The sequence below is a fragment of the Atractosteus spatula genome, chromosome 20 (assembly GCF_055471065.1).
Source record: "Atractosteus spatula isolate fAtrSpa1 chromosome 20, fAtrSpa1.hap1, whole genome shotgun sequence".
Taxonomy (NCBI): Eukaryota; Metazoa; Chordata; class Actinopteri; order Semionotiformes; family Lepisosteidae; genus Atractosteus; species Atractosteus spatula.
In genome coordinates, this window is record NC_142725.1 from 15,837,231 (window position 1) to 15,852,287 (window position 15,057).

The window sequence follows — 15,057 nt, forward strand, 5'->3', positions numbered from 1 at the left end:
CTTAAAAGACAAAGCTGTCATCGTTCAGAACAGGGATAAATACGTTCAGCAAGTGAAGTGTCCTTTAACCACTGAGATCCCCTTCAGTTATCAGGTGCTTGTTCTTCCTGGAATCTTTAGGCAGCCTAGAGAGCTCAAACCTCTCACTAGCCATACTACTGAAACAAATCCTGTTTGTATTTCTCTTCCCAATATGCCCCAGGTTAAGAAGCATAGTGTAAACCTTGCTATCACCCCCCATAGGTCAGGCTACCAGGTCCTCTGTTGCTCTGTGAGTTTAATAGCCGATCAATACAGGACAAGGGTTCAGTAACCCACTGTACACACTGGGCAAAGGTAGCCTGGCGGACACATTCACAAACAAAACCCTCACCTACACAGCCACATTGCTTTAGGGCTTTGTAGCAGTGATAATGAAAGGGTAAGTCTGAAACGTTTTTATAAGCTGTTGATGAGCTGAGGCACCCAAGCGATTATCATAACCACTGAGAAAAGCATCCTTAGTTATCCTAAACATTAATGGCAAGAGAAGGAAAGGGAATGATTTGGCAGGTGTGATTTGATATGTCATTTTATCTTATTTCTTATGTATCTTGTTTCTTAACTTTGTTTAACTTGGATCAGATGGGAAATTTACACTTGCCGAGCTTCTAGTTTGTAGGTCCTGTAATCTGCAGATCTCAATGTACTGTATATAAAAATGAGGAGATCAATTAGATGGTGTGCCTCAGGCGTGCTGGTGATCGGGAGGGGATTTCTGATTGTGCAAGATGTAATTTTCTTTTCATTTCGTTTCTCACCAGCTTCCTGGTAATCGTCGCCTGCTTTGTGCATTTATCTCACTGCGTTGACCTGAAAGGCCTGCATGGAACTTTCACCAGCCCACAGTTCCCAAACCCCTACCCGGATAACTCCTACCAGGTCTGGGATATCTCCGTCCCCGAAGGCCACAGGATCAAGCTATACTTCACACACTTCAGCCTCGAGCCGTCCTACCTGTGTGAATACGACTACATGCAGGTATCCCCCTGAGGGCCTGGCCTTGACCTACCCTCACTGTTTCTGGTCAGACCGTTCACGCAGGTCCAACGGGCTACACAATTCTCGTGCTGTACAGGCTCGTCAGAGCTTGATTTGTAAAGGATTGTGTCACAGCAGCTAGAAGCCCAAAAATAAAATTGAGTTCTAGCTCACTGTTGCAGCGTTGCTGCCATGCCATCTGATCTCAGGAGCTAAGAAGAGCTGAGATGGATCATTGCTGGAGCAGGAGATCTCCATGTAAACCAGGCTGGTTTTGATCAGCCACTAGGTGGTGCTCCTTCCTCTAGATCACAGTTTCCAAACTAATACCCCATTTCTGTGACCAGGGGCACTGTGCTGTAGAAGGCACTGTCCTTCATATGAAACATTAAAACCCAGATTCTTGAGTAGGGGTGTTAACAGCAGCGTCCTTGTTATTTTCCACCCTAGCCTTGGACAGAAAACGTTGTTGCGCTTGAGCATGAAGTCAGTCCCCACCTAAATGTGACGTGCTTTGGGATCTGTTGGGATGGAAGCACTATACATGCACAAGCAATGACAGATTTCTTCACGTATTCTGTTGCTTATAGGTTCCAACACATAATTCAATCAGCACTTAAACAAAATTAATAACTCTTTTCACAAGCAGGCTAACTGACATGGGACTGCCCTTGATGTGTTTTAAATGCAGAGAAAAATAATGTCAATGTCAGAACTGATGTAACGTAGCACAACTAGAACAAAATCTGCAAACCCTGGGAATTGTTCTGTCATATTTGTACACTACCGAGTAGTAAGTGTGGTATAATGCAGATAATTTGAAAATGAGTGTCGTTTATGTTTGTAGTTTGTAGCAGAAGGCAATGAGACCTTCAGATTCTGTGGAGAAAGTGAGAAAGATTATGAGGATGCTCCAGGGCCTACTGTGTACTATTCAGCTGGCAACACAATATCAGTGATTTTCAGGTCCGATTATTCAAACGAGAAAAGATTCACAGGATTTCAAGCATTTTACGCAGCAGAAGGTAAGTAAAAGTATCTCTGTACTTCCCATTGATGTACTGTAAACACTATACTACTCTCTCTGTTCCACATGAATTCTAGTACATAGTACACTTTTCATAGATGTACTACGGTATACATGGGCTTTGCATGCTTTTATGGAAATATAATAGATTTTTGAATCGTTGAGGTACGAAGGGACAAAATGAAGTTTATTTTGGTGCGTGTATCCTCTTGGAAGAAGACAGTGCTGCATCTGGATTCAGGGGCCAGTGAAATTGAAGACTCCGAACATTTTCTCTCTTGTAATGGGACTTTGAAGTTGATTGAAAAAAGAAAACAAGGCCCATGAACAGAATATGATTGTAGCTGGTAGCTTGACAGCCACTGAGCGTGGAAAAGAAAATTGATTTCTCAACAGCCTCAATTTTCAAAGTCTTGGCTCACAATGCTGACAGTTTGAAGGTGCCTGCTGCCCACACAGTGCAGGTTCAGAGCCACTTGTGCCTTCTTTGAACAGCAGCAGGATCTTGTTAACTCAGGCACCTTTTTAAGCAATGTTTCTTGTTCCAGACGATTTTTTATCTCAGGCATTGATATGACCATGAGCTGTAATGAAGTAACAAAATTTGCCAGTAATTCCACTCTGTGCCTTGCTTTTGCTGGGAACAGATATAACAGTGGACTTTTGACTCTGCTGTTTTGCTGCCTGAAGCCTGTATCTCTGAATTGGCACAAGCCAGAAACACTAACAGTAAGTGTGACATCAGCTGTCACAGCCTGTCTTCGAGCTTTCGAGGTGAGCTCTAGGTTCGGCATGCAGGAAAGGGCCATTAGCTTGTGGAAGAAGCTGTCCCTTGCTTATCACTTTAAAAGATGAACCGTTCTGCCAATTAACAGGTTTTTGTCATCACAGATTTGTGATGCTTAGGAGGATAATTTGGTGTCTCTTGCAAGGCTGTGTGAGTGACAGGGCGCTCTGTCGCTAATGCTCTGTCAGACACCTGTCACTAATGGAGCAATGATGAGAGGGATATTAATCAAAGTACCAACCCCTGTTGAAAAGTGCAGCTTTACTCTTCTGTTGCAGCTCCCAGATTGAGCATTCACACCATTTTCTTTCATACCACCAGTGAGAAACCACTCTGTCTTCTCCTTTCAGTGCAGTAGGTCTCTGTATGTAGAGTGTTCGGCCTGGTGTAATGCAAACACGGGACAGTTTGGCTCTAGGAATGAGTAAATTGAGAAGTTTGAAGCCTTAGGTCTTGCTTTCCTACAAGACCGCATTCCTTTGCAGAAAACATATCCTCTGATTTAATTTGATGTATAGTGCAGACAAAAGAGCTGGCGCTGTGAAATGGTTTAAGCTTTGTTCCTGCTCCACAGACATTAATGAATGCAAGCTTGCAGTGGATGGAGAGCCTTACTGTGACCATAATTGCCACAATTATGTGGGTGGCTATTACTGCACTTGTAGATTGGGATACCATCTCCATTCCAACAAAAGAACCTGTACGGGTAAGTTTTTTTTAAAAATTGCATTAGGCAGCTTTTAAATGACCCTGTACTATATTTGTACAATATCATAAAAATATCTAGGGCTCTGATTAATGATAATGTACCTGAAACCCCAAACTTTTTTTTCCTTGTTATTTCAATCCATCCTTTCTATATTTTTGCTCTTGTTTGGTTTTTCCCTCCTCTGCCCATGACACACACACAAAAGCCTTTCCTAGATTTGCATGAAGTAATACTGTACTCATTTAAACAATCCTGAAGAATTCAATACATAGAAGTAACTGAGAAGCAACAAGCTCTAACGTATTATCAGCTTAATGTTTTGTGGGATTTGGCTACTAGGAAAAAAAAGGCCAGGAACTAAAGTTGCTCTGTTTGATCTGAAGCAGAATGGACTTGGTAATTCCCAGTTCTCCTGCTTGCACGCGAGTACCATTCTGGGATCCCTAAAGATTTTTCCTCCTTCCTGAAATGGAAACCTGGGAAGCTCAGAGATCTGGTCCACAGCCACTTGTTCTTGGTTAACTCAGCCAAGCCTGTGGCAGATACGACTTTGATCAGAGCGTTAAACTGGGGAGCGATGTTACAACCGATGTATGGATCATCACGCTCACAGGCCAAGCAAGCTGAGCTGCAGTAAGGCTGAATAATCCAGCTGACCTGCTTGTTAACTTGCCTACTGCTTAGGAGAGCCAGAGAGAGCCCCTTCTGTGCCAGGCTGTTTATCTCTGACATGCTCTGTGAATTCAAGTAAATTACTCCAGGTACTTGGGGGAATAGTCATCTAGAAAGCCACTGTTAATTGATAACCCATTGTAACTGTAATAGCTCTCGGACACTGGCATGGATAATTTATCACAATTAACACCAGAGTCATTTTTTCTTATTATCTTCGTTCTTTGCAAAAGGGGGGTGAAAATGCATTCGGGCATTAAACACACAGTCTGTTTCAAAGTTATTGTATGAGTTTGCCTTCTAGTTTGTGTTATGATGTTAATTATGTGAACTCCGACTCTTCTGAAAAAAAGCAATTTTTTGTATTAATCTGCAAAACCTTTTCAGAACGAATTTTCAGCTGTGATTTAATACACATTTTCCTTCCTTAATTTTGTGAGAAGCAGTTATTGTCATTAAATAAGAGCTTGTGAAAAATATTCAGTTATGTACTGTAGGCAGCTTCTGCTTGGTAAGTTTGAGCTGAAACTAGTGATGTGATGCAATGATTCTAAATTCAGGCAAATTAAATTACCTTGTGCTGCTAGTTCATTTGAACAAGGGACTTTTCTTCTCTGTCTTCTTAAAGCAAAAATCATCTTCACAGCTCAACAGATCTAACAGCAGTTTTCAGCTGATGAGCAGACTTCTATCACTGAAAAGGTGTCAAGTAGCCTGTTCAAAGTCACACCTCTGGGGCAGTATGAATTAAACTGCACTAGTACTTCGCACTGTGAATTCTCTGCGGCCACGTCTCTGCTTACAGATATGTCACTGAAAAAATGAAACATTTGACATACATAAGTGGCATAACCTGAGCCTCAGAGTGCTGTGAAACACAGCACCAACACTGCGAAAGAGTCCCCAGCCTGTCCCCTAGTATGCCACCTCCCTGTGGATGGCATTTTCAAAGGCACAGACCGATTTTTTTTGTCCCACAGTGAGAGAAGCTTTACTTTATTCTTCCTTTTCCTTTTTTTGACATCCTTCTGTCACCCATCCTCTGCCTCTTTTTGAAACTCAAAATACTCGACTTTCTGGTCAGTAATGAATTTTTCGAGACATAGTATTTTGTACATTACAACATGCATAGCTCACATTTTAATAGAACAGAGTAAGAGGCTTCTGATGTTTTAAGTAGTCTCCAATGCACTTACAGAGAAATTTGGTGCCAGGATCTAAAAAATCCTTTAAAATCTACCACTTTTGTCCAAGGTGGCCACCCTCCCTGGAGGTCTAGAGTTAGAATCCAGTACTTGCACTGCCACGGACCAGGTCTGCTCAAGGAAGAGGACATCCAAATCTTCCTTTCTGTCTTATGACAAATGAGTTGCAGGGTCATTTACTGTGATGGACCAGAGCCCCGTCTAGAGGGCACTGTTTGTCTTAGATGCTAGTGGTATCTTGACTTGGTTGTCTTTTGCAGTTCAGTGCAGTAACCAGGTCTTCACTGAGAGATCTGGGGAGCTGACCAGCCCAGACTATCCTTCAGCATATCCAAAGCTCTCCCAGTGCACCTACAGGATCCGGCTGGACGAGGGCTTCAGTCTGATACTGGAGTTTGTGGAGTCTTTCGATGTTGAGTCCCATCCTGATGTTTCCTGCCCGTATGATGTCTTAAAGGTCAGCCTGCTGAATTTTGCAACGTGTGTGAAGGAGTACAAACTTGATGACTGAGTTTAAAATCATTACTGCTGCTGAAGCAAAATATTGCCCAGATGCTGGACTGAAACACTTATTTTCACTTCATCTCACTATCAGAGGTAGTGAAGATGGCTAGACGATCGAAACATTAGCACTTCATATAAACTGTTTGTCATTGGCAACCATGTAGTAAATGACACAGAAGTTAAATACAAATAATTGACTCTGTGTGGTGGATGGGCAATATAAGGGAGGTGTGTTTCTTTCCTAGGAATGTGAAGCTTATTCTGAGAAAACATTTTGTAACTAGCCATGAGCACCCCCTGTTTCCCCTGCTTATTTTAATTCCCAATGCTGTGTTCCTATTTTATTCTCTGAAGTTAGAAAGTTTGAAATAAAAAACATGTACTTTTATACCTGACATGGGATGGATTTGCCGTTGTTTTTGATATTCTAATTGGATGCATTGGAGAGACTGGCAAAAATGGGCTTATGAATTCAGGACATTATTATTATTATTATTATTATTATTATTATTAAAAACTACTTCTCCAGCCTTTACGGGGAACTTTAGGGAGGAAAGACTGTATGAGCTCAGAGTGAAAAATCTTTGGGATACTGGGCGAACACCCATAGAATTACAATTACTTCAGTAGTATGGTCACACCTTAAATAAGGTGGAGAAGAGGTGTGATTCGAATAGTGCGCAGTATTGGGGAATTCGCCTGTCCAAAAGAATAATCTGCCCCTTCTTTAATGAAGGATGAGCTAGGGAGCTGCAAGAGCAAGGAATAAGTGGGCAAGATTCACCTGCTCCCAAACTGTTGCTTAAAACTCCAGAAAATAAAAGGAACACATTTGGCCTTCCTTGTTTGGTTTCTGATCATCCAGTAAGACTTTGGCTCCAGAATGCCATTCAGGTATTTCTAAAGGGGCTGTCTGGCTGGGAAGTTCAGTTTACAAATAAGCCCCCTCTGAATTCTCTTCCCATTTATAGATGCAAATAAATTCATTTTCCGCTTCTGTTACCTGGGAGAGAAAATGCTTCTAGATTCTAGACCATTTAGTTAAACATTAAAACATTCCACAGTCATGCAAGTTAACAAGAAAATATTCAACTAGTGCAAAATATGTGTATTTGAAAATATATAGACAATTTCACCACAAGGATTTTGGGAGAGGACGCAAAAGCAGAAAATCAAGAGAGAAGTTCATAAATTCAGCATTTGAGTGTGTGGGACATTTAACAGGCCCTAATGGTATTATACAACCAAAGCACTGTTTTATTCTTTTACAGCTGAAATGTGTATTGCATTAGCATATATTAATACCCTGCTAGGGGCTGGCAGAGAGAATTAGATGGGAAAGGCAATTGAAAACTGTAATGGCATTTAAGTGCAAGACTAATAATTTTCTTTTAAGTGCTGGGCAATGATGCACAGGGTTATAATCATGAAAGATACGTATTATCAAATGGAGTACAGAACAGACTTATTTGGATTGTAAATTTCTGTAATTAGTATTTAAAAACGTTAACAGAGGGATGAAACGTGTCAGTCAGAATAGCACAGAATTTCCATGCTGCTGTGTCAGACATGCTGGTAAGGCCAGTGGCTGCTGTACAAACCCATTTCCGAACATTATGTAAAAGGTTATTGTCTCTGCGAAAGGAACAAAAAAAAATCTTATTTTATGTACAGGTCATTCATAGTCTTCAGTTTAAAGAGATTTAAAAAAATTACAGGCTTTTAAATGATTGCTCTTTTAAATCCCCATTGTGTCAGTTCTTTAATGAGAACTTCATGTCAGATTTCTGAGTTTTTAATGGTTTATTTTTAATTACAACCCTAGTGCTTCCATTGCTTGTACAGTGTTAAAAGCAGACACTTGAATGAATCAATTAGAGCAGCTGTCTTAAATGAACAAGCCTAACCCTCGTGGTGCCCTTTTCAGCATTTCTGTACTATGTACTGCCTCTTTAGGGGGAATAAACCTTGTGTAGAAAAAGCTCAGTGTGAACCTAAAAAAACCTGCCGTGCTAAATTGGAATAGTATTTATGCACTTTTCCCCACAGTTTGTTCTGACTTATACTATGCAGTTACTTTGCTGAATCAAGGTTTGTATCATGTGCCTCATGGTCACCACACCTTTCTGTGCTGTTACCATGCATTCCTGTACTTTCCTCTGCTTTTACCATGGTACACCCCAACCCTTTAGAATGATGAGCTGTCGGGGGTCTCCCAAGAGACTCAGCCAGTGAAGGTGCTCACTCGAGAGCAGGTTGAACTGTGTGATCCAGGGTTCGAGGCTGATGTCCATGGCACTAACCGACTGTGACTGGGATTCCCCAATTGGCAAATCGTTCCCATTTCAAGCGCCGGCTCGGCAGCTCAGGCCCAGTCAGAGCTCGGCTGCTTGGGCTGTCTGACGACACTCTTCCTGCCTTCTTTCTTCTGAAGATCAGCACCAAGAAGAAAGAGTACGGCCCCTTCTGCGGATCATCGCTGCCCAAAAAGATCGAAACTGGGAGCAATGAGGTGGAGGTTCTTTTCAGGACAGACGGCTCGGGAACCAACAAGGGCTGGAAGATCAAATACAGCAGCACAGGTATTGTCAGTCATAAACCAAAGTTGTGGGGATACTGCAGCGCCCGGCCTTTGTAATGGGCATGTAGGTAGGTTCTGCGACTCCTTTTCCTAGTGATTATTTAGTAACAGCAGCTGGTTGCATAAAGACCCAGAGCTGTCTTTAAAAGGGATAAAGACATTGCCACACCAGTGCTGTGTCACACGATTGCTTGATGCCCCTGCCATGCTGCTCACCACTTCTCTGTGCTGAAACGAAGGAGCCAGGTGCAGTACAGTGTCCCTCACACTGTGCCTGCTGCTGTGGGAATGTTGTACCTGGTTTACTGACACCAAGCCTGAATTCAGTGCTTCTTAGACCGCTGGACAGCTGTGTGAAAGATGAGTGAAGCATGGTAAAATCATGGTAGAGCATGGGGGGGGGGGGCTAGAAGCAGCTGGGAACGCAGGCAGCTAAACTGGGGGGGAAATGTAGGACAGTGAAGTGAAGGCTTTATTTGTGCGTCAGAAAAACACGACAAAAAATCCCGAGGCATCGAGGCTTTCTTCACTCAGTGAGGTTTTGTCTTTCCGTGAACATGCAGCTACACCTTGTCCAGACCCTGTGGTTCCTCCTCACGGAAGGATCCTCCCTCTTCTGCCTCAGTACATCTTCAAGGACAGCTTCACTCTGACGTGCGAGAAGGGATATGAATTGCTGCAGGTAGCTCCGATTCCTTCGCTGTCCTCAAAGCAGGGAAGCCTGAACACATCGTTAACAAGGGAAAGGGCACAAAAAACTAACCTTTAGGTTATCACATAAGTGTATTTTTATTCTTCCACAATCCACATTGTTTCCCTTTGAAGGCAGGAGGTTACAGTCTCAGACTTAAAACTGTCATTGGGCTTCAGCCCTGTGAATGGGATGGGAAACTGTCTTTTCTGTCTTTAGGGATCTAAGGAGCTGCCCAACTTCCGAACAACCTGCAGGAAGGATGGAACGTGGGATCAGCCGATGCCCAGATGTAGCAGTGAGTGGCAGTGCTCTAATGGCTCTGGCCCGCTGTGATTCTTGAAGTGTCATGTTGAGACTGAGAAAAAGATCTTCAAGCCTGCTGGCTCAAAGCCGGTTGGGAGTGTATCAGGAAAAGTCAAAGTGGGGACACAGTGAGCCACATTCTACGTCACTGCTTCTGTAATTTCTCACTATAAAGTTCACAGCTCATACAAAGCTCTTAACAGTCTTTTTATGTGCAATGACTTTAAAAAAAGGTGTCTTTCTTTTTAACAGCCTTTCATTTTTGGAAATTGCACCATTTGGGATGAGCTGCAGGTAGCCGAGTTAATTTTGCCTTCAGTTCAGCAAAACTGAAAAAGCTAATTGTATTGAATGTTTTTTTTTTTATTCAGTTGTTGACTGTGCACAGCCTGATGAAATCCTTAATGGCCAAGTTTCTGCTTCCACAACAACCTTCCAGTCTGTCCTACGCTATACCTGCAAAGAGCCGTTCTATAAAATGAAAGGAGATGCAGACGGTAAGATCTGTAAATGTTACAATAGTTCTATATGTTGCACCACTTCATCAAGATCTCATACTGAGAATGGACACTTTTAAAGGCTTGGTGACTGCTATATCATAAAACTTATAAAATACTAATGCAAACCATTCCATTTCTTTATTAGTAATCATACCCTGTGCCATTTTTGCTTCGTTTGATGCATTCTGGAGTTCAATTTTTAATGAATAAGAGAATACAATGATGCTCCAAGCTTGGAGAACTCACATCACAGCAACTAGTATTACTAGCTTGCTTTTTATGCCTTTTCTGTTCTCACCCTCCACAGGAAGGTATACATGTGCTTCAGATGGCTACTGGAGAGACTCAAAGGGGAGGAGTGACCTTCCTGAATGTGAACCTAGTAAGTAAGAACGTTTGAAGAACATCTTACTTTTCTGAATGAGATTGCCAAGGGGCATATGTGGTCAGACATCCTGTTTCCTTAAAACTTGGAATTGCCTTTTGTTTAGCTGTGGATTACAGCTATGTCTCCTGGTTTGGGGCGGATGAGGAACTTTGAATGTGTTCCTCCTGACACACCCACCTTAGGCTCCTGTAAGTGCCAGAGTGCCTAACAGAAGCATCTGCACTGACTCTAGCAGCAGCTGTGTTGAAGCCATGGTAAGCCCATAGAGGGAACTGGGAACTGGCAGCTGTTCTCCAGCTGTTCCAGCTGTTGCTCATGTGCTCATAGTCAAGGGCTGTGCCCAGCCAGTTGTTCGACGAAGCTGAAGGATTCCAGTTTAAGCTCAAACTGGCTATGTGTGGCCCCCAAAGCTCAATCTGCAGTCTGAGCTCATGGTTTATTGACTGTGGTTTTAAACTGCCTTTTAAAGTAGTGCTATCCCTGCTGTGTCAAGAGACCAGTCACCTGCCACAGGGGATTAAAGCCACTCTTAAGAACACTGGAGTTTGTCTTTGTACACTATGAACCCTGTTTTACATTTATGTTTTGTAGGAATAATTGATCTTTGAAACAAATTGTATGAACATCATTGATTAGATCGTAACTACTCACTTCTGTGATGCTGATGTGTCTTGGCAGTGCCACAGACAGGGGCATCTGCACTGTGAGGCCATGGTGTAACATCGCCTTCTCTCCTGGTAGGAGATGTTGGCAGATTGATGTTGCTCCAGAGCTACTAGTATAGAACAAATGGGTCACCAGAACTCAGATAAAATGCAAGGAAGTCCCTGCCTGGCGAGTCTGGTGGCAGGAGGATTGCTCTCGAAATTTTGCTTGTCTCCCCAGCCTGTGGAACTCCAACATCTGGAAAGCTCGCCCGCATAATCGGAGGGAGCCAGGCGGGGAAGAATGAGTTTCCTTGGCAGGTCCTCGTGATCGTGGGCCAGGAGTTTAAAGGTGGCGCCTCTCTGATTTCTGACAACTGGGTCCTGACAGCCGCCCACGTCCTGCACGGCCACGGGGATGTGGCCAACGTGGAGCTGAAAATGGGCATAACTGAGCGAGCGGACAGCAACGCCGTCGTGGGCGTTCCCGAGAAAATCTTCATCCACGACCGTTACAAACAGGATGGCGTGAACTACGACCACGACATCGCCCTGGTCAAGCTGAGCAACAGAGTGCCCATCAGCTCCTCCGTCATGCCAATCTGCTTACCGCAAAGGGAGGACAGATTTCTCGTGAAGCAGGACGACGTTGGGGTGGTGTCGGGGTGGGGGGTGTCCCGGAAATCCGGCCGCGGCCCCGGCTCGGTCCACCTGAGGTACGTCGAGCTGCCGGTTGTGGACTTTGAGGTGTGCAAGGCGGGCTATCGGGATCTGGGTGCGGAGATCAAGCATGATTTCATCCTGACGGAGAACATGATCTGCGCGGGGATCCCCCAGGGAGGTAAGGACACCTGTCATGGAGACAGTGGGGGGCCCTTTGCCTTTTATGACGATGGGAAGAACAGCTGGTACATTGGTGGCATTGTGTCCTGGGGGTACGAGTGTGCAAAGGCAGGTCAGTACGGAGTGTACACCAAAGTGACAAACTACGTCTCCTGGATCAACGATGTCATTTCAAGCAACCGTTAACCCAAACACTCTGCTCACCAGCACACAAACCACATACTGAGGAACTGTCGTTGAGTTCATGTCCACAATGCAGCTAGTGCATGCATCTGTGACCTAAATTTCCTTAAACTTTCTTGTATTTCAAAATTACAATGAGGATAAAAACATTTTACTGTATCTATGAATACTATCTTTAAAATTGTGAGTAATAATGTTGGAATTTAAAGAGTGATATTGTACACCTTATGTCATTTTAATAAGAGATAATACAATATGCTTACATGGATTATATACCAACAACTTCAACTAATATCATATATTATTTATATGATAATGTCAGCTAGTGCTAAGTTAAAAGCAGATCATCAAAGATACCTGTAGGACAAATCCAATCACCAAGTCTTAGTGAGATTTCTCCAGCAGCAATGTGAAACAGACATGCATCTGTCTGTTAGAAAATCAGATGAATAGGTTTGTGGTTCTGGCATATATAAAGTGCGCTGGCTTCAGAGGATGTGCAGCATTAAGTCATTCTTTTGCCTTGCAAATAAATGCTCAGTTAACTATCTGGAATCTTGCAGATGGTTCCTTTGGGTCGTTAAATGCGCTGAGTGAATGGGTCATTTGTCTTTGTGTTGCAAACGCTTTTTTTCCTGTTGCATGTAAATTTGCACAAGCGATTCCAACGTCCCACAAGGTGTTATTCTCACATCTCAAATGAAAATCAGCCGTGTCTGTTCTTCAGGTTCAGCACCGTGATTTGCCATAATTTAGCCTTCATACATAATGCATTTGATCTCAGTGCTCCCTGGCAGTTTTCTTTGAAAACAGCCATTAAAGGTTTCTCCATTTTGACACATATTATCTTTCCTCTGTGATTAAATAATAGTCACACGCAAATATTTTTGTGCCCTCATCTTTTCTAAGTGCACCGTACTGTTCTCAAACAGACTGAATCAAAACAGAGAAACAAGCCGCCTTGCTGCCTTTTTTAAATATACGAATTTCAGGGACCAGGCTGACTTGCTACTTGAAATGAGCTCCCTAAAGTCACTCTTCATGGCCTTTAAGATTCCTACATTGAGAAATGTATCACAATACTATCTAGCAACTAAAATGAGAACTAATTCCAATGGTTCTTGTCTGAATTAATGACAGCAACACAGCACATAGTAACGTCACAATAAAAAACGGTGTCAAAATGGTTTGAGTGCAGAAAATTCTGCAGAACTACAAAAAGAGTTTGAAACCTGTGTTTGGTGAGTATAATTTATACGTCTTTGAATGAAAGACAAAGGATTAACGTTTTTTAAATCTATGCATCATAAACAAAATGAAATTCAACTTGTATAATATGAATAGTCATTTCACATAAAAGTATATTGCACTGCCAAGTTTTAATTTTTTGAATTTATTCTTTTAGATGCCATGCTATGGTCAGTCTGTTTTTTTCCTGTATTGTCATGTCCAGTTGATTATGTGTAACTTGCAGACTGACAGAACAAATTATTGTAGCACCAAATCACCAGCAGTCAGAAGTAGAGAGACAGAGGTTTTTTTTTCCCAGGTAAAAACCTCTCACTAATTTGTAACAATCACCGCCTCATCAAGAGAAAAGGAAGGGATGTCAGATTTCTCTTTTCTGTCAATTCGTTTCGCAACACACAGCTTAGGCAGAACATCAGACAGTATTATCATGCAGCTTTTGATATTGCTGTTATTCAGCAAAATTAAAGTCAAGCCAATGTGGGTCCTGACAGCTCTGATACATCCAATACATGTTGGCTAATCAATAAATAATTTTAGGGCATCTACAGGCAAGTATGAGTAAAATTTGCTCATTGTAAATATGGAAAAGAGGGATCTCTTAAAATATGCATTTTATTCAGTTCTGTTTTTTAAGCTTGAAACGGTTTTCATTTAATAGCAAAAATTGATTGCTATTGAAGGAAGTAAATTTACTTTGTATTCACAGTAACTGTAGGAGAACAGAAGACACTGAAAGTGGGAAATATAACTCAAGGTTTAACCCTACTGTGAGAAATGAATAGATGTTTGATTAAATGTACTAATTCTGCTTGTAATAATCATGTTTGTAATCATATAAATACTCTATATATGCCTTCCACAACAAGGCTTCAGAGACGCATTTCCACAAAATTTAAGTTTACTGTAGATGAAGGCAAAAACAGTACAAACTGTCCACTAAACAGTCATGGTTAGGATATCTAAAAATACATCTTAAAATGGACTAATCTTAAAGGCTTTTTTGTTTCAAAGGATTCAGTACTGTTGAGAATATCGCTTCTGGTGCCTGCTGCATTAACATATACATTCTGGATCTAAATAAAAAACACATTTAAAGCCCCCTAAGTGCTGTCCAGGAGGAATTAAATAAAACAAACAACAGATGTTGTCCCTTGTTGATTCAGTTGTTCCAGCTTGGTTTTATTCAGTCCTGCTACAAAACTACTATATGTTGTTTTTAGCTGTCATAGTTATTAATGCGCTTAATTTACAGAACACATGTGATTTGTCACACAAGCGTTTTGCTGATATGCACCAAATATTTTACTCCCCCCCCAACACGGAATGTTTACTCTTGGCCTGTTTCTTTGAATGGCATTTAAGATTGTATACTGCTTGGACAAACAGCTGTGTTTATTAGGGATAATTGTAGAAATTAAATCAAGGGATGTTAAATTTATGTTACACACGAGAAGGGCCTCGTGTGTATTGTGTACAATTTTGGTTGCCACATTGTAGAACAGATTGCTGCTCTGAAATCAGTCCCGAGAAGAGAAAGCAGATACATTTCAGGACTAAAGGGAATGTCCCATGCTGGACCTTTTCTCTTGCGCAGAGAGGATTATGAAGGGACAGGATACAAGCATTCAAAATTTTCAATGGTACTTATAAAGTAAACCCCTGTACATTTTTATAGAGCAGTGAAACACAAACTAGAGAGCAGACATGGAAACTACATGGAAGAGTATTTAAAAGAGATCCTTCTTT

At 41.9% G+C, this 15,057-nt stretch overlaps 1 protein-coding gene across 1 annotated transcript; it reads left to right on the forward strand.

Annotated features, from left to right (window-relative positions):
- The first annotated feature begins 362 nt into the window (after nt 1–362).
- On the forward strand, nt 363–12,647 carry masp2 (MBL associated serine protease 2). Its single transcript, XM_088937847.1, has 11 exons — nt 363–421; nt 804–1,020; nt 1,868–2,045; nt 3,409–3,540; nt 5,681–5,877; nt 8,359–8,506; nt 9,069–9,187; nt 9,416–9,494; nt 9,874–9,999; nt 10,310–10,384; nt 11,276–12,647. The coding sequence occupies exons 1-11, from the start codon at nt 414–416 to the stop codon at nt 12,061–12,063; spliced, it is 2,067 nt and encodes a 688-aa protein (XP_088793973.1). The 5' UTR covers nt 363–413; the 3' UTR covers nt 12,064–12,647.
- Nucleotides 12,648–15,057: the final 2,410 nt, after the last annotated feature.

What these genes read in the sequence shown, in the direction of transcription:
- masp2 (XM_088937847.1), top strand. An exon ending in AGCATTTTACGCAGCAGAAG is followed by an intron (nt 2,046 to 3,408) that starts GTAAGTAAAAGT and finishes CCTGCTCCACAG; the next exon opens with ACATTAATGAATGCAAGCTT. An exon ending in GCCGATGCCCAGATGTAGCA is followed by an intron (nt 9,495 to 9,873) that starts GTGAGTGGCAGT and finishes TTTTTTATTCAG; the next exon opens with TTGTTGACTGTGCACAGCCT.